The 25701-nt window shown below is 40.2% G+C and overlaps 1 protein-coding gene across 1 annotated transcript in view; it reads right to left on the bottom strand.

Moving 5' to 3' along the window:
• Positions 1-439: 439 nt before the first annotated feature.
• Positions 440-25701, bottom strand: part of EFEMP1 (EGF containing fibulin-like extracellular matrix protein 1) — a 47411-nt gene continuing 22149 nt past the window's right edge. The window contains exons 4-10 of the mRNA XM_010155495.1: positions 12660-12782; positions 8959-9078; positions 6456-6575; positions 4945-5064; positions 3297-3420; positions 2981-3176; positions 440-997 (exon numbers count right to left, since the gene is read on the bottom strand). Of these exons, the coding sequence (XP_010153797.1) occupies positions 839-997; positions 2981-3176; positions 3297-3420; positions 4945-5064; positions 6456-6575; positions 8959-9078; positions 12660-12782 (962 nt within the window). The 3' untranslated portion in view covers positions 440-838. The remainder of the gene's footprint in view (positions 998-2980; positions 3177-3296; positions 3421-4944; positions 5065-6455; positions 6576-8958; positions 9079-12659; positions 12783-25701) is intronic.

Here is a 25701-nt window from a genome sequence, read left to right as displayed (position 1 = left end):
TGGAAAAACAGCGTGTTGTGTCGGAAAATGCTGTATCCTTCTAACCAGTAACTACCAACAGTGTTCTTGGGAGAAAGCATGGACACACGTGCCCAGCACTGTGATTTTTCCATTTGGAGTATTTCTTTGTTGGAGGAAGTTTCTCCCTATGGTCTAATTTTCTTGGAGAGCGCAGAATGTTATTCCACAGTATGGTTAGTGTTATTCCATGGTATGGTTAACACAATCTGCATATAAAAACCCAAGGCAAAACACTGCTCATAATGTAATTTTGCCTCCAACCCAGATTAGAAAAACCAACTGATAGCACATAAATGTCTACAGAAACAGATTTTTATTGACTGTTATCTTTTGTTACAAAGTAGTTAAAAAGAAATATATTGTAGCTAATCGGATAACCGTTACTTTGTGTATCATTCATACTATATATTTTTTTTCCTTTTGAGATTGTCAGTGTAGCTGCATTAGAATTTAAAATAAAAACAACACAGAAGATCACTTTTTAATGGCATGCCCTATTTGGCTAGGAAGGGTGTGTGAAGTTTTACAGGATAGTATGAACGTACAGTTCTCGTACAAAAGCATAGTATGTATCTAGTCCAAGAAAGGTAATAAAAAAGATTGAAATCTTTATACAGAAAGTGACAATGCCCATGTTATACTATGGAACACATCTACTAATTTTGAATTACGGGTGTAATGTGTGGATTAAACATATCAACTTACTAAACAAATCTTAAAAAAAGAGAGCAAAATCTATAAATAAAATAGTAAGTGCCTTCTTTAAGATAATATTCTTTGGCTGCTTTAAGTGCCAGTGAAGAGTTATTGAAAACCACTAAAATGCGTAAGGTCCCACTATTATTGTTAATCTTAACACCGAGCTTGTACGGTAGTTCAAACTGTTGACTGTTAACATCTCCAGATCCACGATGTGTTCTCTTGGTCCTGATAGTGATTTCACCAGTACAAGCATTGCACTTACGGCGCTTGTTTGCTGAAAGAACAACAACAACAAAGTTTAACTCAGTCAAACCTAAACTGATTCCCTAGTTGCGTCAAGAGAGTGCTTGTGCGTTACCACGCTGTAAAAACGCTCTGTCTCAGCAGAGAGGCACAATGCAGGTATTCTTTTAACGTTTTTAAAGGGCCGTGACTAATCCCACACCTGGCTTTGCTGCAGGGAAAACTTTACCTGACTAAGGCTCAGAGGAATAAACTGCACTGCACAATCTGTTCCTGGTTACGCTCACACTCCTAAAGGATGGGGAAAGTGCTAATCTATCCCAGGATGGTCTTTGGCTCTTATCTCCATCTATCAGCTTTTAAAAATATATGAAGAATAAGTTAAATAAGAGAGACCTAATGGCTTTCACAGTGATGTAGCTTGTTCAGTGGAGGGAAACGCTAAGCCTGTCTCACGGCTCATACTCCAGAAGTCGTGCTCCCCTTGTAAACACTGGGAATTTTAGCAACTGGTGTGCCTATTGCCATCCCCCATCTTGTACTGCTCTGAAGCCCTTTTCCCAGGCTAGGATCGCGCTGCTGGGGACACTAACAGGCCCAGTCTGTGGTGTGCTGCTAGTTTGTGAAACAGCTCTGTAATTTACAGATGATCATAAAAGGATAAACTCCATCTCTCCCTTCACCTACTATAAATATTTTCTCACCATGTCAAATGAGTAGGGTATACAGATGTATCCAACCCATCTGCTGTATCTGAGCCTCAGCTCAGAGCTTTACTAAAACAATAGGAAAGCTGCTAAGTAAGCCTTTGTTTACTGCAGTCCCTTGGCAGGAATAAACACCAGCTTCCTTATTTAAGGCCTGTGATTCCTTGCTGGGTGGCAATAGAACGCTGGAATTGCTAGTCTGAAGAAAGTCAGTCTGAAGGCTAAACCAGGGTCTAACCCAATCTGGAGTTGAGTGAACTTGTTCTTCTTAAAGCAAATAGCTGTTCGTATTTTGGGGGTGGGCATGGGGTTTTGACGGGTAAGAAATCCAGGGAGAAGCACTGTATTGTAGGTTATACTAAAACAAATCAGACACGGTTGAGTAGTTCTGTGTTCCCATCTTGGTGTAAATAGGCAATGTCATATCTTGGTACGCTTCTTGGAGGTACTATCAAAACCCACGAATCTTCAGATTGGACGAAAAATAAAAATGAAAACCTGCTGATTAATATATTTCTAATTTAAATTTTCTGTGCTGATTCTGTTTTACTGAGTGTAAAGCCACATATGAAGCAAAAAAGATTTTCCAGGAATTTGTAAATATTACAGGCGTCCAAGAAAATCAGATTTCTTCCAAAAAAAATCCTAAAAAGCAGATGTTATAGACGCTTTCATTCATGTGTGTCTACTTGAAGGCATTATACCAACAGGAAATACTGCTATCGTAAGTCATTCGAACTTTCATGGTTTTCTGAAATGGTTGCAGCACTTTGGGGGGAAAAAAAGGCTTAAGTATGTCTCAATATAAAACCTTTGGGTGTTGGCCTGAATTTATCACACTAGAAATCAATGCACCATCTCAGGCTATTATTCGTTCCTTTTTCACAAAAATGAGAAATTGATTAAGTTTTAATAATAAGAGTTCTATAATCCCCTCCTGAATACACATACATGGGGTGTTGGTACAGAGAGTGAAAAGCACAGAGGTATCTGTCTCATTTCTGTCTGACCTGGGTGTCCCAGGATGGCTAAATACTCATGATTGCTACCCCTGTGACATTCATTTGAAAGAAACTGCTTGTTCTCAGTTTAGAATTCTCAGGTAGAGAAGTAAAGGCTTTGTAAGGCTTGGAAAACAAGCATATTCAGTGAGGAACTATTAAAAAGTCAGTAAGGTTTGGGGTGCTGTGGTAGTCTCAGGAGAACATCTGCTGGATTTGTCAAACTGGCAAGGCGGTACTGCAGTACCCGGGCAGCACCAGTGGTCTTTACCCCCCGCTCAGGCTCCAACTCCCCCCAGTACTCACTCTCAGGTAAAATTCTCCGTTTTCATTTCCAGACTTGATCCGGAAGGTGTTAATAGTATTAGGGTAAATAGTGGTTGCCTGAATCTGGAAGATATCGGAGGGCACCGTTCTGTCTGAACGGATGCTCATGTATTTGTACACAACGGAGTAGGGCAGCTCTCGGCAAATGGCGTTTGATACGGGGCAGACGCAGCGGCTGAAAAACAAAAATGGATGAAACGGTGATAGTTGCAACCAAAGGGTACTTGCTTTCTGTTGTATTTCATCCTGTTGCCTGCTGAGGGTGGTCCTAAAATCAGACTTATTTTTCTCTTACTTCTCAGATGTAAGGACGTAGGGCTCTTGACAAGGATTTCTTGGGTAACAACGAAATCCTCCATGGTAATTCCAGCAAATTTCATCCTCTCTGCATTCATTAGTGGTCTCGCACTCATTTATATCTAGGAGGAAGGAAAAGGGACGTGTCAAAGCAGATGGAAATGGGCTTGCTACAAAACCAAACACATTGTCTTAAAAAACCACCCACAACTAAAAATAGGCACTCGCTTGGCTGTTGAAACCCAGCAGGTTTCTGTGCTCTTTACCTGCTTTTCTGGGGCCGGGCTGTAGAGGATTTATCTATGCTGAAATGGGAGAAATTTGTTTACTGAGTGTGAATTAAGTCTGAAGAGTTTAGTCGACTCAAACATATTAATCATATGTAATGCAACTATAAAAACACTGTTAGGTTTCTCCTTAGCAAAGAACGATTTGATAGCAGAAGATACATTGTAGACAGAGGAGGAAGGTTTTAAGGAAGAACTGTGATTTCCTGTCTTTTGCAGGTTCTCATTTTTAATTGCCTGAGTTTCATGGTCTAACTAAAATGCTTAGATAATGGCAGCATTTTAATTAAAATAGCTTGGAAAGGAATAATGAAGATTTGTTTATTGTGCAAAGTAGAGCTTCCTTTTTAGCCTGGGAAAATAACCCTGGATGGAGGTGGAGACTGCCAGACTTGCCCTGTATTAATGCTCTATTTTTCTGTCAGTGCCAGAACCACGCTACTCTCTGCCTAGATGGTCTCCAGAAAATAACACTGTCCCAGAAAGGGTGTTTATTGGTGTTTATTCAAATATAATCTTTTGGAAGGCACAAACAGATTTTTAGATGGTCAGACTAACTACCCCACAATGTTCAGTATCAGCTGCTGTTCTTCAGAAGGGAAAGAAATCTGAATGTTATAAAAACATCAATAAAACTGAGTTATTTCCTCATGCCTTCTGCCAACAATTAGCACACCTATTGATTTCTAAAAATAATGACCGCTAAATAGGTTTTGGATTACATAATCAGTGGTTCTTGCACTAAATATGTTGTTTTCAATATTCTGTAATAAGATGCAGAGACACTTTGCACCAGTGAGGAAAAAGCCATGAACTTTAAAATTCCAGCATTTGGAATTTTAAAGACCTGACCAGAATTTGGAATTTTTGGACTGGACCAGAACATTTATCTTCTAAACACAAATTATCTAACCCCCTCAAGTCCTCCATTTTTTTCTCCTGTTATCAGGCAAAACATATCTTTCACTTCTACTGTGGCTGGATTTAGGAACCTCTATGAAATGAAACGTGATATAACACCACGTTTGGTGTCTGTAAAAAACGGCCTGGTTTTTTTTCAGAGATACTTATCTCAGACTTAAGCTCGCTACCTGGACATCTAAGACAAGTTGTAGCTGAGGGTTGCAAGAGCTGAAATTTTGTCCTAGGGATCTGAGGAACTTAGAGTTTGAGCTGAAGGATCCAAATGTGAATTAATACAAGATATGTAATTAATCCAATACTTTATCAATGTATCTTTTGCTACCATAATGGCAATCCTGTCATGAAACAGAAACACTTGGATAGCGAGCATCCTTAGTCTTGCCTGAAATGGTGTTACTAACGCAGTAGCGAGGCTGCCAAGGTGAGGGCACTTACCTTGACATGTTCTGCCTCCTACTACCTGGTATCCTTCAGGGCAGACGCACGAGAATTTGCCTGGTTCATTGACACACTGATACTGGCAGATGTAACTCGAGGTTCTGCATTCATCAGTGTCTGCAGAGAGCAAAAGAGCTTAAAGTTAGTGCTTTGACATCTACCTTGTACACAACCAACCAGAGTAGCTAAATGCTGATTTCTAACAGGAGAAAAATGAATTCTGTCTGAAAAGAATGAGTACTCCTTAAAGCCTCAAAGCTACACCCAGAAGGGCTAGTTCTACTTGTGTTTTATCAATAATCTTTCGAAAATGAGAATTTTGGAGTTGAGGAAGTGAAAGCTAAATTAGACTTCAGAACAGGTTTGGGAAAATAACTCTTGAAAGAATTTATACTTTTAGTATTTCAAAAATGTGATTACTTTCACAAAGAACCCACAGATGTGAGATTAGTTAGTAAGGCAAAAATGCTGCCTTTGTATTTGTGCCCTACCCTAATGGAGTAGCTTTTTGGGAAAGAGGGTAAGGCCTATTTATTTTTCCTTCAAATAATATTCAGTGTACACAATCCTCCTCTGCTTTTTTTTTTTATCCTTGTGTAACCATCAGCCCCTTACGAGAGAAGCATAGTATGAAAAGGAATTTAACCGTATGTGCCATTAACTGGAAATTAAACCTATCAAAGCTAGGGAATGGCTTGGAAAACAGTGTAACTCCCTCCTGCTACCTCTGAGGCTTGACCCCAGATCTTGATTTTTGTCGGGGTGTCCTTGGAGGCTGCATGCTTGCTGCTCCCTGTTCTGTTCACTTGCAAGTAGGATTAGCTTAAGCAGCTTGGAGAGGGAGCATCTGTAATAGCTCTGCTGGCTTGTTTAGAAGGGCAGTGGTAAACCAAAAAGACCTCTTTGGCTCTAAGACTGGTAGAAAGGATATGGGCCTTAAGGGTGAGATCATCATGTGTCCAAAAGGAGATTAGAAGACCCCTGTGGAGACTCTGGCAGAGGAAATAAAGTGTTGATTGTATAATCATCAGGAGACATGCTGTTTGTATGCACAGGCTTGAAAGCACAATTGTCGCTTCCTTAAAATCAAAAATTTGAGGTTTTATTTTCAGAGAAGCCTAACAGCACACAAAATTGCACTTGTTTTTGGTTTGCATTCCTTTCCGATTCATTTACTGGTCATCAGCATTAGACCACACACAATTCAAGTGAGTTTGTGAAATAAGTATTCAGAAGCCTTATTCTTCCCAGCTGTGATCTGAACTGTAGTCATGTCTGTCCTGGTTTGCACTTACTAGTAGAGACACCCATCTCTGCATGGACCTGAATGCAGCTGCAGCTACTAAGGTGGGTATTAGCAACCACCTTTGCAACATAAAGACATGTTTTGGCTACAGACTGCACCCACAGTGTGGCCCCACTTGAATTATATCCCTTAGTTCACAGAAAGGCCTCTGGGAAAATAATTAAAAAACAAATAGCTCTTCTGAGGCAAAAAAATTGCTTACCTTCGCAGTTGATTCTGTCACTGCTTAACTCAAATCCTGGATTACACTGACAGATGAAAGAACCCAGTATATTGTAACACTGTTGTGCACATGGGTTGTTGGCATCACATTCGTTTATGTCTGAAAGGAAAAATTACAGATCTTTATTTTGTGTAGCTGGTAATTAGGCTGATTAAGTGGATTAGTCCTTAGTCTGGGCCTATTGCTTAGCAGAAGCTCAGTTGACTGTACCAATATAGATCGGCAGTCACTGGAACAATGTCAGATCTATGCTTTACATTCCATGGAGAAAAAGAGTATTTTTCCAGGAATGAGAGTTATTCTAATGTGTAGTGAATTCTTCCAAAAATGTTCAGTGTGGCTATTAAACTCCACATTCCAGGGTATTTTTTCAGGTATGAAATGCCAAGTCTCTATAAATAATTGATATAAGGGACACATACTGATAAGACCTCTCAGCATGCAGTGGTTAAGATTTATTTGAGCTATTTATTACTCTTAAAATTTGTGCTTTTAAATTCCATTACAATTATAACATGAGCCTTTGAGGCCAGTGGAGTTTTGCAACGCTCTCCGGCCTAGACCATATTGGGGGAAGATACGATTCTGGGCTAAGTTTTTTCCATGATGTGCCCATCCTAAGAACATTCGAGAAAACTGTGGTATGAGAAGAGAAGCAATTTTTAATGGGAAGTTTATATAACTGTAATCACCTCTGGAATCTAACACACTTGTTTCTCATAGGCTGTTGACTAACTGCTGCTCCTCTGTCATTCACTCTCTAGAATTTATTGCATTTTCCCTTTCATGCCTCCCCAGCATGTTTTCCATTCGTGTTTGTGTTTATCAGATATAACCATTAGTAGGAAGCCGCATTTGAAAAAATACTCGACATCACGGCTTTTGCAAACACTTATAAATGTCAGCACCACTCAGCCACTTACAGATAGAACTAAAAACTGACCAAGACGACTGAGATTAGGCACTCACAGAAGCGAAACCAACGAGGAGGTTATTAATTCACCTTACGATGAACCTCCTAGTCCTGAGAACGAATGGTAACAGGGGAAATGTGATTACAAAGTGTTTTCTTCCTCCTTTCAGTTAGTTTCTGGGAACTGTGCAAAGAATGTACATGATGACAATGCTACCAGAAGAAATAAATAAGCTAGCCAAAGCTGCGATTCTGTTTGTTTTCCTTCCAAGAAATATTGACCCACTTTCAATACATGCAAAAGTTGTAAGGCAAAGGCAATCGGTACAGCTGTCAAGTATCACTGCTGCCAGATGACTGCTGCAGATGTGAAAGTCTGTCTTGATGCAGCAACCATTTGTTATAAACGTTCTTCTGAAGATTTACTTCACCTTTCCTGGTGTGATATACCGCGTTAGGCTGGGAGGCCAGCAAGTTGGAGAAGGGGTGTTTTGGTGAAGCACCTAGCAAACTGGGAGCTGTCAGGGATTTGTGAGTGTGACTGAAAGAATACGCCTTGCATTTGAGCTGTGGAAAGGGTCAAGTAAGTAACGTGGTTATGTTGTGCCCATGTACCGTTTTCTGTCCTATCCTTTGGTGGAAGACATGGAATTTCTCTCTCTTCAGTGCTATGCAGTGTGCCAGGGTACTTGATAAGATATGGCAATGCTTGGAAGTAGTGGTAGAAGCTGAAAAACCCAGATTGACTTTATTATATACATATTTTTATATATATAATAGATTTATATATATAAATTATAGCCAGAAGACGTTCTGACCATCTCCATCACCAACCTCTTGGTTTTTTAATGGCCATTCTCGCTGCACTTCAGCAGACACAGTTACTTTTTTATTCTTGCTCTACCTAATTCTTCTTTAACAGAACTTAGGATTTCAACCTTAACAACAGTCTTAAAGTTTTACTGTGAGGCTTCCCTTAGTGTTTTACTTCTGAAGGCATGATCACATCTAAAGCATCACTCTTCCTTAGTGATCCTCGTTTTAATTTTTAACGTTATTTTCTGGACATTAAAATGTGGCATTTACAGATGCTTTCTTTCCTCACAATGTTTATCATGTGCCTGAGGATAATTACACTTAACTGCAGAGGTATAGTATTGCTTCTCCTGGTTTCCAGTTCCAGCCTTTGTGTTGCATGAGCTGGGAATAATACAATGAAAGCCAATGATAACACAAAGTGATCCACCAGAACTGAAAGAATAATTAAGATTAAAGATTAAATAATGAATATAAACCTCCAGGGTTCCAGTTGTTGTACTAGATGCTCCTCAGCAACCTGCTACACCAACAAAATAACAGGTTGACAATAAGGCTCCAGGTTTCCCTCTAACCCTCCTGTACTTCTTGGATCGCTTTCAGGAGAGCCTCTCAGTACAGCAACTGCTATGTCTTACAGGTTGGTATTTATTTCCCTGACACTGGGATGAAGATACTTAAATTTCAACTGTGTTGGTATTTGTCTCTATTCTGAGCGAGCTCCTGTGTAAGTACATGCAGAGAAGTTCTTACCTACACAGGTGTGGTTGTTGGATGCCAACTGGAAGCCGGCATTGCACTGGCAGTAATAGGACCCGGGAGTGTTCACGCATCGATGGTGGCAATAGGGAGGCAGGGTGCATTCATCGATGTCTGGGTTAGCAAAGAAGAGGGATTAGTTCAAATGGCATCACGGCAGTTCACTGCTGTTGTCTTGTCTCCAAAGAAACCGTGAACTTAATTGCACTTGATTAAAAGCAGAGAAAAAAAGCTTATGTGAGCTACATCCAGCATTTATCGATATTAATGGAAATACTATTTTACTTTAAGTAACTCTTGTAAAAGTCTGGTTTATGCCAGTTGTCTTCCAGCCACTGAGATCAATACACATGTCAACTTTGGTTTTTATTCAGTTCCACACTACTGCCGAGTCGCTTATTTTGTGTAGGTAAAAGCCAGAATGTTTTCTTCTGCTTTTCAACCAAGACTTCTCATGATCAGACCAACTGTGCTGACCAACACAGTGAACGTGGCTTGTAGGTCTTGTCTTCCCAACCATTCGCATGCAGCACTCTTAGCATGTACTAAACCTTTTTGGCTCCATTAGGAAGAGACCGAGTTCTCTGTGCAAGTACAGGAGAATGGCAAGGATAGAAGATTAACGGGTCTTAAAAGGAAATGGGAGGTTGTGCTTCTGCAGGGATCCCCCAGAAGCTCCCGTTCCCTGCCTCTCCTGGATACCTTCCTATGCAGCAGAACAGCACCTCTGGCTGCGTTCTCTGATGCCCAGGCAGCGATCAGACTGGCTGAAGCTGGCGCTGCCTCCGGCAGTATGAACTTTCCGCAGACTCTCCTTGCAGATTAGCCTTGGTTTTGAGGTGGAGCAGGCTGCCTTCCCAAGTTTCAGCATTCCTAATGTGCACTGGAGCAGGGTTTTCACCTGCAAACCATACAAAATGTGCCAACAGCCCTTTCTTTTACCTCTCTGCATTCTGGAGAAGACACTGCTGCTGTGTTTGTCTGGAAAACATATTTTTTTTAATGATGCCACAATACTGACCGTGCATGCATGTGCAGCCAGCCGTCTTTAGTCGTGGCCTGCTTGAGCTTGGTGAAGAAATCCATGCCGTGTTCTGTCCGTGTACACAATGTGAGATTTCAAAGGCTCAACGCTCAGACAAATAAGACCAGTTTTCACTGGAACAAAGAAAGGCACTTCCCATATCCATGCCAGATCTTGAGTTTCCTACCTCCAGCTGTTTCCACCATAGATGTGTTTAAAAAGAGGCCAAGACTTTTTTTTTTTTTTTATAATGAGGAAAGTGTTTGTTTTGATATCAAGTGAAAAAATAATCTTTAGATGTTAACCCTTTCTTTGTCAAATTTACAGTTGCTGTTTGGGGCTAAACTCAGCAGAAGAGCGTGTTGGATGGTTCTGAATGAAAAGGCTTATGCTGGGAAATTCCTGGCTTATCTGCACAGTAGTGATTCTTACTGTAACTCTTGCGTTGTAGAGAGAAATTCAGAGGCAGAAATGGAATAAATGAGGAGGTGCAGCAGATCTCTTCCATCCTTGACTTTTACAGGTCTGAGCCCTTCCAAACTGCTGTTCAGAGATCTGATTATACAGTGTAGACACGTGAGCAATGCTACGCTGCTTAGGGACTGCACTTATGCACATAAGTTTTCCAGGATCTCATGCAGTGGGAGTTTTTCTTGTGGGATTAGGGACATCAGCTCCACGCAGATCTAAGGGCTAAGTGTTATCTAATCAATTTGGCCAAACTTTCCATTTGAAGTAATGCTGGAAAACAATTAATTATATCTGCAGCCCTGTGTTTTAGAAAAGACTAATTTTGCAATATGTGAATAAGCAAATTTAAAAGAAAAATCTCAAAAAAAATTATAAGTGAATTTAGATTAAAATCAATCAATTGTTAGAAATGAGTACTTTTCTCCCTCTACCTTGAAGCCAAAAGAGTCTGGAAAAATTTCTTTCAAATTTGAGAAACATTTCCTCCCATATGGAGAACCTCTATCAAGATCTGGCCCCAAGAACATTTTCTGGCTAAGCTGTTACAAAATCCCCAAAGACAGGCTTTATTCTGAAATGCTGACAGTACTAAGAGTAGGGATGTACTTATAATTTAGGTCAGTGTGTAATATGTAACACAGGTGTTATTCTCGGTTTTGACCTAAATAGGAGAAGGGAAATTCCACTTTCCAGTTATCTTCACGTTTAGATTTAGATGCGTAAGTGTATTCCATTGTAGATATAAGGGTGTATCATTCTGCTGCTTTTGAGTGCTGAAATGTGTCCTGTGAGACCTTCAGATAGTAGTATGAGTCTTGACATTAAAAGTGCATAGCAGTAATATACTTTACTTGCACTAAAATATCTAGATAAACTGCAGATATTAAAAAAAAAAACCTGAAAAAACCAAACAGTCACCTATGAAAACTGTTCCTTTACCTACATTCCAAACTACTCATCCCACTGTTGCACAGAGAACTGAGAAAAATCTGATACGTCTGTGTTTACACCAACTTGACAGTTCAGGGCCTGATCCACATCTTCCGAGAAAGAGATAATTTTGGGGTTGTTTTCTACAGCCCTTGGCTCAAACCCTGAAGAGAGCCGTGCCCAGAAACTGAAGCTAGACTAGATGTGTACTGAAATCTCCCCAGTTGCCTTCCTGTAGCTCCTGTTAGGCAGTCACTACCAATAGCCTTAGTGAGGATTTTGGAAAGAGCTTAAATAGAAAAATGAAAAAAAATCCTTCAACACTTTCAAATGCAGGATCCCCAACACAGAGAAAAAGAGGAAAGCCTGAAGTTCTGTTGTTCATGTTCTGCTGAGGACAAAAAGCCCCCCAAAACCCAAATGCTTTTCTTTTAGGCTACATAAAACCAGGTTTGTATCTTATAAGAGGTGGTCTTGAATATCACCTCATGATGTACGTATTTGATTCTCTTATTTCATACTTGTTGTTATTACCTCTGACGGGCTGGAGTGCCTACAAAAGCAATTCATCCATTGAAATCATAATTAAAGAGGTGTTAAATAAAGGCCAAAGGAGAACTGAAGGAACAGGATAAAGGCACTTCTGCACGATGTCCCCAAATGTGGATGGAATAGGAAAGATGCAGTGTTTACACTGCACTTGGATTTAATTTAATGCTGTACTTGTATAGGTCCCAAGGGTGCTAATAGTTGATTTTGGCACAAAGAATAAAGCCTAGCGGTTTATAAGTTGCAAATATCGTACACCTGCGTTCAGAGTTTCCATCTCTCTCATACGCCCATAAAACTAGCGTACTGCGACGGGCTGTGCGAGGGGGCTCCGCAGAACAGGGAACAGGTCTGCGTGAAGGTAGCGCTCTGTCCTACAGCTCTGCTGGGAAGTCCCCCTGAGGTCACTGCAAAGACACGCTTTAGTTTCCCGCTGTAGCAGGCTTGTATCTGGGATGTTAGGCAATGCCCCAGTACAAACAATAAACACAACGGGAACTATTAGGAAAATTAATCTGGTGAAGTTCAGCTCCAACGGCTGATTATACTTAAAATAGTTCCATGCTTTAGTCATTAATTACTGTGAGAAGGTGATTATTGCATTGCATTTCAAAGTTATATAGCTACTTTACAGTACACATACCTATATACTTTATAATCAACTTAAAGTTTGCAACTCTAGATAATGAAAGAAAATAATGTAGTGCAGACCAACACTTACCAATGCACTGGTCCCCGCGTTTCTGATAGCCCGGAGGACACTGGCAGCTGAAGGACCCTCTTAAATTGACACATACTTGGTCAGCTCTACAATTATGGGCTCCAGTTGCACATTCATCTATATCTTTTATTAAAAAAGCAAACACAGTATTAGTAATAAAGTTTACTTCAACTATTTAGCCTGTTGAAATGCTTTATGCGTCTTCGGGCTACCTGTAAGTGAGGGCAGCGAAGTTCAAGTGTACTCCAAAGATGTCATCTCAATGCTTATTCCATTTACAGGACATGAAATGTTATTAGAATTCTAAGAGCTTTTAATTCTGATACACTGCATTTGGAAATATTTTCAGATATGGTTATTTTAAACAATCAGATGCTTTTATTTGTCAAATACCATTAATATTTTGTACTTATCCCTATAAAACTTTCTGTAAACTCCTTGCAACTTCATCATATTTTAATAATTTGACTTTTTGTTTTGTGTTTTTCCTATGCTGGTTGTTTGTTCCATGCTGAATTACTCTGGAAAATTTCAGCAAACATAGTTCAGCCCTTTCTCAAGAATGAGAGGAGTTTAGAAATATGTTGTTCTGCTGATACTAAAAAGACTCTGATCTCTTTTGTGTGGTTCCCATGCTCCATACTTTGGACAGGGACTTGGAATGTGGTGGCCTTCTCATCAGGAAGAGACCTGCCTCTTGTCATTTCCACAAAAATTCCCCTAATTTGGTCAATCTGTTAAAGTCTTTGGAAACAGTTTACGTCTGTTTGTATTTGAACAGTACAGCTGCAAATGCATATCATATACTAGACCGGTACTTTTCGTTAAAGTCTTTGGAAACAGTTTACGTCTGTTTGTATTTGAACAGTACAGCTGCAAATGCATATACTAGACCAGTACTTTTCAGTGTAATTTGGGCAGCTTTTAGGTCACACTAAATGCAGGTTTATACAAGTATAAAAACAACATTTTGATTTTGCGTATTCATCATAACTGCTGGAGATACTTAATTGTAATTAAACTGTACATGTGCTGACAAATAGGTTGCTTAAAATGGAATTAGAATTTGCTTTCTCATCTGAACATCCAAAATGTTGGAGAGCTTTTTATTGTAACCTGACACAGTACAGTGAAAAGACTTTTTAATTTTGGCATTGTGTACAATTTGGAGACTTGAGGCTGAATAAACAAATTCCTTAAAACTTATGATCTCCAGTTTACAAATCTCAGCTGACCTCTCTATTTGTATAGGCACTGGGGACGTTAGAACATCACCAGTGGCAGATTCTGGGTGGTGCTTTGGAAAAAATGATGGATTCTTTCTCATAGCAAATGAAAACAATTTTGACCACAAGATTCAATAAAAAATAAACCATCAACAGTTTGAATTAATTCTCAATGTTTGTCCTTTCCCCAAATGTCCAAATATTTTACATATAGCTTCTCTTTATCTGACAAGAAAAATAAAGTCCTTTCATGCTAGCCTGCTCTCTGCATTTCTGCACAGTACCGCTCCTGAAGTGGCTGTGCTGATGCAGGACTTGCTGAGCGCATTGTTCTGTACTGACAGCTGAAAAGCACATTCTCAGGTGTAAAGACTTTCGGGGACTGTAGCTGGCTGCCTCATACCAACCCGACACATCATTAAGGGCTGGAGCCAAAGCGCGCTGGAGTCCAACGCGAGTCTTTGCAGGGACTTCGCTGGGCTTTGCATGTACTCCTGGTTTCTACAAAAGTTGAAAATAAAATGACTACGCTACTCATACGGTTCAAATCCTTTTTGTTGGAGTGTGCTGGCAAAAAGAAAGCTTTTTTGATCTTTAGGGACTTCATAAAGGAGTGAACTTAACATGAGTTACCTTTTAAGATGGATTAGTTAGAATGCATTAAGTCCTTATGTTGCCATTTGCATCTGCGGTTTGATTTCCATTTAGCTTAATTTCCGTGGAATAATAAGCTACTCCAGCTAAAATGAAGGAAACTAGATTGATTTATGCACTCAGAGTCTTTGATTTTCTTCCCAATGGTAAGTTCAGTTTGAAAGAAAAGCCATTATTTGAGAGTAGAGTTCGACTGCTAGCAGCCTCCTCATTTAAAAATTGGAGGATTCAATGTTATGGCCACAAAGATCTGTGTTTATAAGAACCACCTTTTCTTGGGACTTCTTAAGCTGTTAATCGAGTTAGGATCCTGAACTGGGTTGCCTATTAGCTGTGACAGTGTGCTCTCTCTGCCCTCTACACGCCACGCCGATGCCTCTCTGTATGTGGCGAATTTCTGGTGGACTTGAGAGCTTTATCAGTGTTGTTACTCTGCACCATCACGGTACGTTTTGCTATTCTGACTGTCTCTGCTGGATAGCTTTCGTTGAGATGTGAGTCCCTAGGCAAGATAGGGAAACCTACATGGAATGAGGTTTTGATGGGAGTTCTCTGAAAACTCCAATCCCCTTGTTTGGGTGGGTTTTTTTTTTTTTGCGGACTTTACATCTTCAGTGAACTGCCTGAGGTGGGACGTGACGGTGGGCAGGAAAGCAGCCTCTAGCCTTCACTGAGGAAGGGCAGTTGGTTGCCATGCTTGGAGAGGTTCTGCTCACATCTATGCAAAGCCATCGGTAATGTTGAAGGAAGGCTGATGGCTTGAAGATTTAAGTGCTTCAAGGAAAACATTGTGGGAGGAGAACAGGCAGCTATGTAAGACAGGTTTCAGGGCTGGAACATTCAGTTCTGAAATGTCTAGTATTGCAATAATTAGAGATATGTCCACTGTTGTGATGGATACAAGGGTGAGGAAGTGAGTGGAAGATGTCAGTGCTGAAAGCGGTGCCAAATATGAATTGTATTGGTGTGATACCAGAAGCAGCCCAGCCCTTGTGGAGTACGAAAAGAAGCACTGGTGGATGTTTGCAATGTGATGCTGCTGCACAGATCTCCCCATCTATGCTTTTGGTAAGTGAGGCCCAAAGAGAAATCTCAAGCTTCTTGGCACTCAATGTGACCTGAATCATCCTCCATTAGAGAAACACTTTTTTTTAACAACTCTCCTGAGACTTACTGGAGCAATAGAGGAGTGGAAGTCATAGGAAGGAAGCAGCATCGACGTTGGAGGTCTCCTTGGGATGAGGCAGGTCGCCTCCATTTTTCTCTGAGGTGGCAGAGGTAGAGTTATCTGCCAATACGCATGCACGCACACTTCCCACTCCATATGAAATAATGTAACCTCACACTGGTGTTACCAGTATGGATCTGGGATTCCCCCTTATGTGTGTGGTCACGGTTCTTGAATGGGTAGACTGTCTACCCACAGTTGTTTAGGATGCGACTGAACTCTGACTAATCTGAAGCTTCCAGATTGTTTTCCCAGTTGTGTCCTCTCTGTGTGGAAATCAGTAACTCCCAGGTCTTCATTCCATTATTCTAAGAACTTCTTTTTCCAGTTTAAATGAGACTTTCCCAATCCATTAGGTTCCTGGCTTGCTTATCAGAACTTGCACAGTGCCCTCCGATTCTGTGACAGTGATCTGGAAGCTGCATCAATTCCCGCTTTTAGTCTATATCCAATGCAATGAAACGTGGGGGAGACGACAGTTATACAAAGCACATCATTTTCCTTAAATTCTACCGTATCATTCCATTTGATCTTTCTTGATAAAATCCCTGGGCTTAAGTGTGAACAGTAAGTGAGACTATTGGGAATCCATACTTTTGATTTCTGCCTACCGCAGACAGCCACGACCAGGCTGATTCGGTGTCTGTGAAGACACGGCAACGTGGGGCAAGGGGGCGATAGAAACTCCTGTGGGAGCATCAGAACTCACCAGCTTTATTCCTAAAAGCAAGATAAATCTGTCTGACCTTTCCTCCCTAGCACGAACATTCAATAATGCGTGTTACGTGCATGTGTATTTATAATAATTAAAAAAAATTAAAACAAGACACTCCACTGCACACACTTGTTTCTCTGGGGAGAGGGTGAGAGAACAAACATGTGACAGATGTTTGTCATGTTGCTTAATGCACTACTGGAAAGCACTCAAGATACCACAGTGATGAGTGCAGTATAAGAAACAGATCTAGAAAGAAAATAATGGGCTTTTACAAGCTCATTCTTGAGCATCTTTCCTCTGCATCCTCTTCTCCAAATTTAGTGTCATCACAATAAAGTTTGTTTCCAGAAGTGTTTCGGCAACAGAAGCTTCAGCTCGGGCATCCACCTTAAGCAGGGATCTTGTAAGCCATACCTGAAAACACCCCCGACCCGCTCCTTGCTGACTGTTTAAATTTCATTTCTAGTTGTTACGCAGGCATTTGTTCACCCAGGCAGGCAATTTAAATTACACTGGTAACCAGTAACGAAAATGACCTTCGCTTTTAACATCACCCTTTCTGTTTCTCTTTTGTATTTTCTCATCTCACCTAACATTGTGAAAGCTTGTGCTGTTCACTACAGATAAACAAGAGCTGTAAGTTTACATTAAATTGTTAAACAACCTGAATGGTATTTCACTATTGATGCATGCCACCTATGAATTACAGATTAATTCTTAAACTCACTATATCTGAGTCTGATCTCAGATATTGCTTAGACTTTTATTCCCAGACAGTTACTCTCTGGACAGTTATAGCCTGTGTAGTTGGAAAACTTCCTTTGCAACAGCCTGGGCATCTCTAACAATCTTTTTTTGCAGATTGGTCTTAACTTGAAAGTGTAGCCAGTTTGCCTTCGGTGTCCTGATCATTGCAATAACTGAACTAAATTGTGTAGTCTTTTAGTCGGCCACTCAAAAGCAAACTTGTTATGGGATTTAATTGTACTTTGAATAGCTAGAAAAATTTAACAAAATCTTAAAAATGTGTTTGGATTGAATAATTTCCATGTACTGTTTATAGGTGTTACGTCCAGAACACTACACTGCAAGAATGTGACAGTTTCAAAGTCAAGGATCTGGGGGAGATTGCAAAACACAGAACAGTCTGAATTTAGATCTGTTACGCATCATGGCATAGTCTTTAATTATATGAATCTTGTATTCTGCTTTTCCTGCAGGTTTCAGCTCAGTCAAACCTTACCATCCCCAGAACGTGTTAGGTAGTTACTCTATCAAGTTGCAACGATTACTGCTATATAAAAACCTTAAATTGCTGTAAGGAGTTGGAGTCAGTACAGAATGAGGGGGGAGGAACATTACAATTAAGGACACTGGTCTCTCAATTAAATTACATGTAAGCCACAGTGCTCTTTCAGAAATGTTTATGGAAGTCCTCAACCTACAACGGTAAATACGGCCATCGGACCCCGTGACGCATCCTCATAGAAATACCGCCTTTCCCAGCAACCTCTGGGGCTATTCTACAAAGGTCATTTTGGAAGACTTCCGTGTTCATAACTATCTGTAGGTTAATGCTCTGATTTCCACAGGCTACCGTCTGAAGTTCGCAGGGTGCTACAGAAATAATGTGAGAACCATGGAAGGCAGCAGAGCTTGCTCCTGTATTCCTACAAAATATAAATCAACTTGAATTTCATAGCTACAATTCCACAAGCCTCGCTAATAGCTATACCCAATGATTCCCTCATTTTCTAAAAATGTACCCGCGCTCCCTCTTGAAGTGATTTACACAATTATGTCCTTCCATTGCTGACTTTGGCAGTCTACTCTGTATTTCAACCACTAGATGTGTACAAAAATTTTGCCTGACCTGCTTTTTAGCTATAGCTTTCTCTGAATCTAGCACACAGTTCCCTGCTTTAGAGCTAGTTAGATTTTTCTGCTTCTCCAGTGCGATCCATTCTGTCAGGGTCTTATCTACATCCATAAAATTCTTTCCAAGTCTCTTTTCCTAAGCTACAAACCTGGCTCCATTCCCTTCACGCTGTGACTCATTTTTCCCAAACCCCCTGACTCATGCTGCTCGCTCACTTATGCAATAGCTTAATCTCTGTAATTTTTTTTGTATCATTATGAGAAGTACATAAATCCAAGAGATGCATTTCACCAGGGCTTCAAACTGTTGTAAAAAAAGATGCAATCCACATCTCTCTTTCCTTTTATTTTAGCCACTTTTCCCCTCTGGCTCATACCTGCATGTTGTGCTCAGATCCGGAAAACTGTGTTCTTGATGAACTCAAGTGTGTCTTACTCCTGGCACTGAAGTGCTCAACTAAATGCTGCTCACTGGCTCTCAACATGTCGTAATTTACTACAGCATCTTCATGCTCTCCTCATTTGTGTATGTATTTTTCTGTTCAGGCAAGTCACAAAACGTTTGTAGGTTGCTTTCTTTATCCTGATCTGTAGCAATCTTGTAAGCAGAATATTCCACCGGGTCAAAAAAGGGGTCTCTTACGATGACCTTATGGGATGCAAATTCTTCTTTCTGCCCCCACTGAGCAGCAGCAATGGACCAGCTTTTGAATGGTTTATACAAATCTAAACCCAGAATGATTCCACTGGTGAGTGTTGTACTTGACTCCAGCAAAGCTCTTCTCCATTTGTTTTGTAGGTCAATGATACTTAATTTAATTGGTTTAAATTTTGAGTTCTCTGTAGGAGTGAGACCAGAAAATGACTTGGTCTACTTTTCTAATACATTAATCTGAACTGCAAACGCTGCCTGCCATGTAAGCAATGGCACCAGTGAGTCTGATAGCAGACAAACCTGCAGTACTCTGCAGATCATTGTATCATGCACAATTTGCTTCAGAATTCTGTAAAACCTTTCCTTTTGCCCACTTCCTTAGTTTTCCTTCTGCCTTTAAGACATTTTATATTAGTATTTTTCAAAAATAACCAGTTGAAGGGAAAATTCTTGGAAGAAATTAGACCACTGTAGTTCTTCCATGCGTTTGGGCATACTTTATTTTACCAAATGAAGTATTCCGTCCCTTATTTATGTTTCTTACATTGTTCTTGCAACTGAAGCCAAGCTCACTGCTATGTCGTTTCCTGGATCCTCCCTGATCCTTTCTTACACATAGGAACAACATTAGCAACCTCCAAATTCCCTGGTTCCCTCCCCAGCCTTAGCAAGCTATCAACAATTTCTGTCAAAGGCTTTTCTATTTCCCTTGCTACTTCCTTCAACATTTGGGATGTTATTCATCTGGGCTGGATGCCCAGACAACTTTTAACTCATTGGTGTTGGGAGGCTGCGCTTTGCGGCGGTAAATACCAGTACAAAATCCGTTACATAACATCAGCTCAGTAGGTACCAAAGGACTAAATATTTGGAGAAATTTCTCACTTCTGGAGTGTCCAAACCCTTTAATACAGAGACCTGCACTCTAACAGTGCAGTCACTATCCAGTAGTGTCATGGGGTAGCGTCTATGATTCTGTACAACTCTGTAGCACCCCATAAACTCCCTCTTTTATTGCTGGTCCCTTTTAAATTTTCCTTTGGCCCTTTCATGTTAAGTATATTGGACTGATTGCCCTGGTAACAAGTTTTCACAGTTGAGCGAAGGCAACCTGCACAAATACTTGTTTGCACAGGAAAAATATATGTAAGAGCCAAGACCTACATTTAAGTAAATATGTGAGGTAGAATGTTTAAGTTATTGAGATTTTCATGAAAAATGGCACGACATCTTTTGGTGTGCTGAAACATTTTCCCTCTCAAATTTGAGAGTGCAGCAAAGCAGGTTTCTTACAGATTTGTCTTTTAGTACCCCTGGATGGAGTGGCACAACAAAACAGAAGTAATGCAAAGTATTAATGTAAAGAACATACAAAAAGAAGTAGAATGCAGTGCAACTTATAGTTCCTTGCGTCATTTCTGTATTTGTACTGCAAGATTTTTAGCAACTACCATGAATTTGGGAAAGTAATCCAACCAGCGTAACTTTATGAATACGAAGGTACAGGAAAAGCATCCTTCTTCTATTTACTCAACAGAATTAACAAGGGATCAAGCTGTAATAATCAAGCCTGGGCTGCAGTACTTTGTCACAATTATGTATGGCTTTTGGTATGTCCAAACTCAATTGACTTATCACATAAAATAGCTAAATAAAGGAGGGAGCCATAGCTTTCAGCACTAGAACATCTCCCACATGTTTGTTTGGGAGTGGCAGGCAGCTGAAAAGGGAAAAAAAATAAAAGAATGAAGCTTTGATTTGATGTATTACTACCTCTCTCCTCCCCTTTGTCTCCATCAGTGATGCCACCTTCCTTCTCGAGTGTATGCCACGCAGTCTGCAAATTACACTGAAAAACGTAAATGGCGCTTACTTCTGAGATTTCTCTGCACGTTGCCATGTGCAGCTGAACATGCTTTTTCTACCCTCTCTTCACACAAGACAATACTTACAGTTGTTACATTCAGGACAGCATTTCAGCAGCGACAAGGGAAGGGTGCTAAACCTGAATCAGTGTCCCCAAACATACCCTGTTCCTCTGCCTTCCACACAGTAGCTGTCATAGCATGGTAGCTTGCCACACCATTCCATGCTGGAAACGGTGTGGCAAGTTAAACAGTCTAATGCCGTGCTCCTTTTCCAAGATGTGCTCTGTACCTTTCCTCTGCCAGTAAAAGCTCTGGTTCAACACAGCTTACAGGAATGTGTTCTGACAAAAAGATCAAATCACAACCACAGTGTATTAAATGAATGTGACACAAAAAACACTGCTCAAGTAATACAGTAATTCAAATGATTATTGCAAGTGGTATGGCTAATATGACAACAAGGTTAGTCTGATACAAGGCCACAAAAACTATTCCCAGAAGACATTTAACAACAGTATTTTCTACCCAACGTTACTTCAACATGTATTCTTAAAACGAGATCACCGATATATATGTCTGCGTTTAAAGTTTCTCAAAGGGAAGTACTTTTTTCCCAGTAGAAGACAATCTTAACTAGTAGTCTTCCTACTCATCAAAAAGAAAAAATATTACATGTTTTTGATTGATCTATATTAATGAAAAAAATGCATCTTTGGCTTTATTTCTGCTGAGGCCATAAATGAAGCCATAGTTGCTTTCAAGTTACAATCCAATAATTCAGTGCAATGTATCTGCAAGTCTCCCAGTGCTTCAAAATGTGAGTTGTCATAACGGTAAACTTCTTGATTTACATTGCAATAGCTTATTTTTACTTTCAGTAGAGTATTTCCTGCTGTTGCTTTCTGCGACTTCATGCTAGAGGTCTAACAACTTGTGCTTTTTGGTTCATGCCTGTCTAAGTGAGGATCACCCACCCATGATGACCAATACACTTGGACTATACTCAAAAACAACAAGGGTGGATTAAACTATTCCATTATGGCAGATGAAAGAGTTCTCCCCGACATCTGGCATATCATCTTCAAAACTGATATGGAACACTTCCATAAATTCAGCTTAACATTGTTTTTGTGAGTGTTCCAAAGTATTTTTAACATGAAGAAATAGCATGCAAACCAATTTCCTATTTGAAAGTAAATGTCTTGTTCTTATTTCTAATTCACCCAGTTATTAAAAAAGAAAGGAAAAAAAAAGATGTTCGCTTAACTTGAAGCATACTATTTTGTTTATTTAAGTTAATGGAAAAGCTACTCAGTGTTTGATGTAAAGCTGCCCCCTTGCTTGAAAGAAAACCAAACAACTGGTTATGAATTATGAATATCTCCTAATAGTTTCCAGAATTATCTGAAGGATGTATTTTTTCTTAATTACGTTCACTTAAGTTCCAAGTTCCCTATTCATTGCCATTTTGTTTATTTCTCTCCTTGGAAACCTCATAAGCATTTTCCTTCAGCGAGGCCTGACTGAACAAAGTATTACTGCTACAACCTGTAATATTAGGCACATAAAGGCCTGAAAGCTCATGGTGGTTTTTAATTAGGAAGTTGAAGAATCACTCATTAAATCTTTGCAAGCCTTTTCACAGCACTTACGCTGGCAGCTGCTGGGTCCCTGCAAAGGAAAACACAAAATTCTACCTCTAAAGTGTGTTTCTAAAACTCAACTTTCATTCTGAGACAACACAGAGAACAGTTCCTGAAAAAAAAATTCCGGCTTTTCTTGTCTGTTGGCATGTCTGCAAGTGTTTTAGTCCTAATCAGACCGTTCCTCTTGAGGAACCGTGGTGTCTCCTCCCGGTGAGGGAGGCATCTCCACGTGGGAGCTGCTGGCAAAGGTTCTGCAGTGGGGGATGCAGTCAGGTGAAAACCTGGGCGGTCTACGTGGCATCTGAGCACGAACTACGTGATATCCAACCCCAGCCTGAAATACTAAAAGCCTCATTTTTTGGGTAGTGAATGCGTAGCTCAACAGTGCACACCCTTAAGAAAGGGACCTTAAGATATAAGTGACTTATATAAGACAAGGGACTTAAAATATTTGATATAAGGGACGTTTTTTATCAAGAAAAGCTGTTTCTCCTTTGGTTTTCACAAGCTGAATGAGGTGGTTTAGGAATTAGAACTGTAGTTCCCAAGCTGAGAACACTTAAGTTCAAGTCAAGTTCAATAGCAACTATCAGAAGGAGAAGGCTTATCTAAACGATGATATTGTTTTTAGCACTAATCATCCTATCTGTTGGCAGTACCAACGTGCTGCAATCTCCACAGTTCCCTACGTAAATAAGCAGATTCTTGATGCTGTTCCAGCTTCAGAAATGCCTTTGAAGGCATTATTTGGTTATGACTTTTTCCTACATGGTTATGTGATACTTTTACCATGTTGCTGTATGTACCCACAGATGTCTTGTTTTGAAGAAATGTATCAGAACTTCTTTACTTTCCGAGTGTAACTGGTGGGCACTGTCTGTATTTTACCTTCTTGAGAAATAAAAAAATGAAATAGTTAAAAGAAATTGACTTTCATGCCTTCTACAACTTTTAAATGAAAGTGGGGAGGTTTAGATTAGATATCAGGAAGAAGTTCTTCCCGGAGAGGGTGGTGAAGCACTGGGACAGGTTTCCCAGAGAAGCTGTGGATGCCCCATCCCTGGAAGTGTCCAAGGCCAGGCTGGATGAGGCTTGGAGCAGCCTGGGCTATGGAAGGGGTCCCTGCCAATGGCAGGGGCGTAGGGACTAGATGATCTTTGAGGTCCCTTCCAACCCAAACCGTTCTGTGATTCTGTGATTCTAAATGATAAAACAATTAAAGAAAATTATGGAAATAGTACTTGAAAAAGACACATCAGTTGATTTGGTCCAAAATATACTCTAGGGATGGGAGGGGATTGGAAGAGCTGGGAAAGAAAAACACAATGTTCAGGTTGCATAGTTCAAGTCAAGGGAAGTGGATGTGCAGAAGTTAAGATTCCTGTAGCAGTATCAGTTTGACTATGCTACAAACAAGCAGTGTGATATGGTGCTGACCTAACAAAACCATTCGGAACAGTGTCTTCTATATTTTTGTTTGTCTGTCTTGCCTAAAGAATTCCCATTAGCTGGCTCTCTGTTTGAACCTAACTGGAAAATCTAATTTTCCATGTAATTCTTAACATGTTGAGGGCTTAAAATGAAGTTTAAAGAACTCTTTGTTTGAAAGAGGGAAAGATACAAGAGGGGAAGCCAGGCAGGATCAAAAGAGAGGCAGAAGCAGCAAGGGAAAATAAATCTATTCTTTGAAGGTAAAAGAAAAAAAAATGCAGAATGAATATTTATGAGGAAAGAAAAATGAACATCAAAGTTAAAAAGATGTATCGTGATAGAGGTGACGAAGCGGAGGCTAAAGAATGGGGTTGCAAGGCACATACATAAGAGCCCGACTAATGTAGCTGCTTTTCACTTGCAGAAAGAGCATTTATTAAATGCTCTGTTACAGTTCAAGACAAGAAGTGTGATCTGGTTAGATCACCAAACTGTTTTCCATGCTCACTTTTTGACCAGGGAGCTGGTAAGTACCTGCCGATGTCTCTCTGTTGCTGTTGTTTTTCCGATTCCAAGCATAATGGAGCCGTTAGAAGAATGCCTAAATAGCAAGAGCTGAGGTGGTACGGTGTGCCCTGTGCAGCGCGGGAGAACGTGTCCGGCTGTGGTTGCACGTCCCTGTGACGTCGCCAGAGCAAGATACGAGCCCAGGGGCTGTGGGCAAAGTTGGGGTGGACAAGAAGGGCAACTGAAATAAGTTGAGGGTGTGCAGTCTACTGGAGATTGTAAATTGGAGTGGTGCTTGGGAAGTATCTGTTGTTCTTTCAAAAACCTGACAAAAAAAAATCTTAAAACTGAAAATTATTATTATTTTTGGCCCCAGACTAAGATTTTTCTGGGGTTAGCCACATTTCTGTGTTCAGGAACAAAAAAAAAAAGAAAAAAAACACTAAAAAAATACTTTGTTCTTTCAGTGAGCCAGTAATAAATAAAAACTATCATTTAAAAACAGAAGTTTCCTTGGGAAGAGAGCGCTATTTTTTCTTCCAAAATTACTTTGCCTTAAAATTGTGATCGACTCTGCTCTCAGGCTGAGGATCTGACTTCCCAGCTGCCTTCAGGCAATCAAGTAGAAGTAGCAACTGGGACAGCTTTTCTGGGTTTTCTTTTTTCTGGTCTTTGGCTGGGAAGCCTCATGGGTTTGCCTCAGAAGAGATGCTCTGCTACCATAATCCTGGCACTTTTCACTGAAAATGAGATTTCGGCAGTGTTTCCTAGAGTAAGTAGAGTACTCCTGAAGTCTGCTTGCAGGGCTGGTGGGATGGTGAGATGCAGCAGCCTGCTTTTGTTTGCCTGAGCATGTGAGGGGCTTTTTTTTTTTAATACCTTGTGATCTTCACAGACTTCTGGCAAAGCTTAAAAGGTTAGTTGGAGGAGGGAGTGGCCATGATCATTTGTTTAGAAAATAAATAGAAAAAAAGTAGGCCAAATACCAGTAAAGTTCCAGTTTTAAACTATTCAGCTAACACACAACATTGCTGACCTGAAAAGGTCACACGAAGCGGGAGAAAGGATGTATTTAGACTGATTGCCAGGCAGGACGTGGGATCTCTCACTGACTTGGCAGTAGATACTTCAGCTCTATTTGCTATTAGTGCTGTTTCTACTGCTCCTTATTTGCTAAGTTCTTAAGTTTGACAAGATCCATGCTTTATTTTCCAGTATTTACACAGCATTA

The sequence above is a fragment of the Eurypyga helias genome, unplaced genomic scaffold, assembly GCF_000690775.1.
Source record: "Eurypyga helias isolate BGI_N326 unplaced genomic scaffold, ASM69077v1 scaffold39597, whole genome shotgun sequence".
Taxonomy (NCBI): Eukaryota; Metazoa; Chordata; class Aves; order Eurypygiformes; family Eurypygidae; genus Eurypyga; species Eurypyga helias.
Note: the sequence above shows the minus strand (reverse complement) of the source record. Positions and strands in the feature narration are given on the sequence as shown.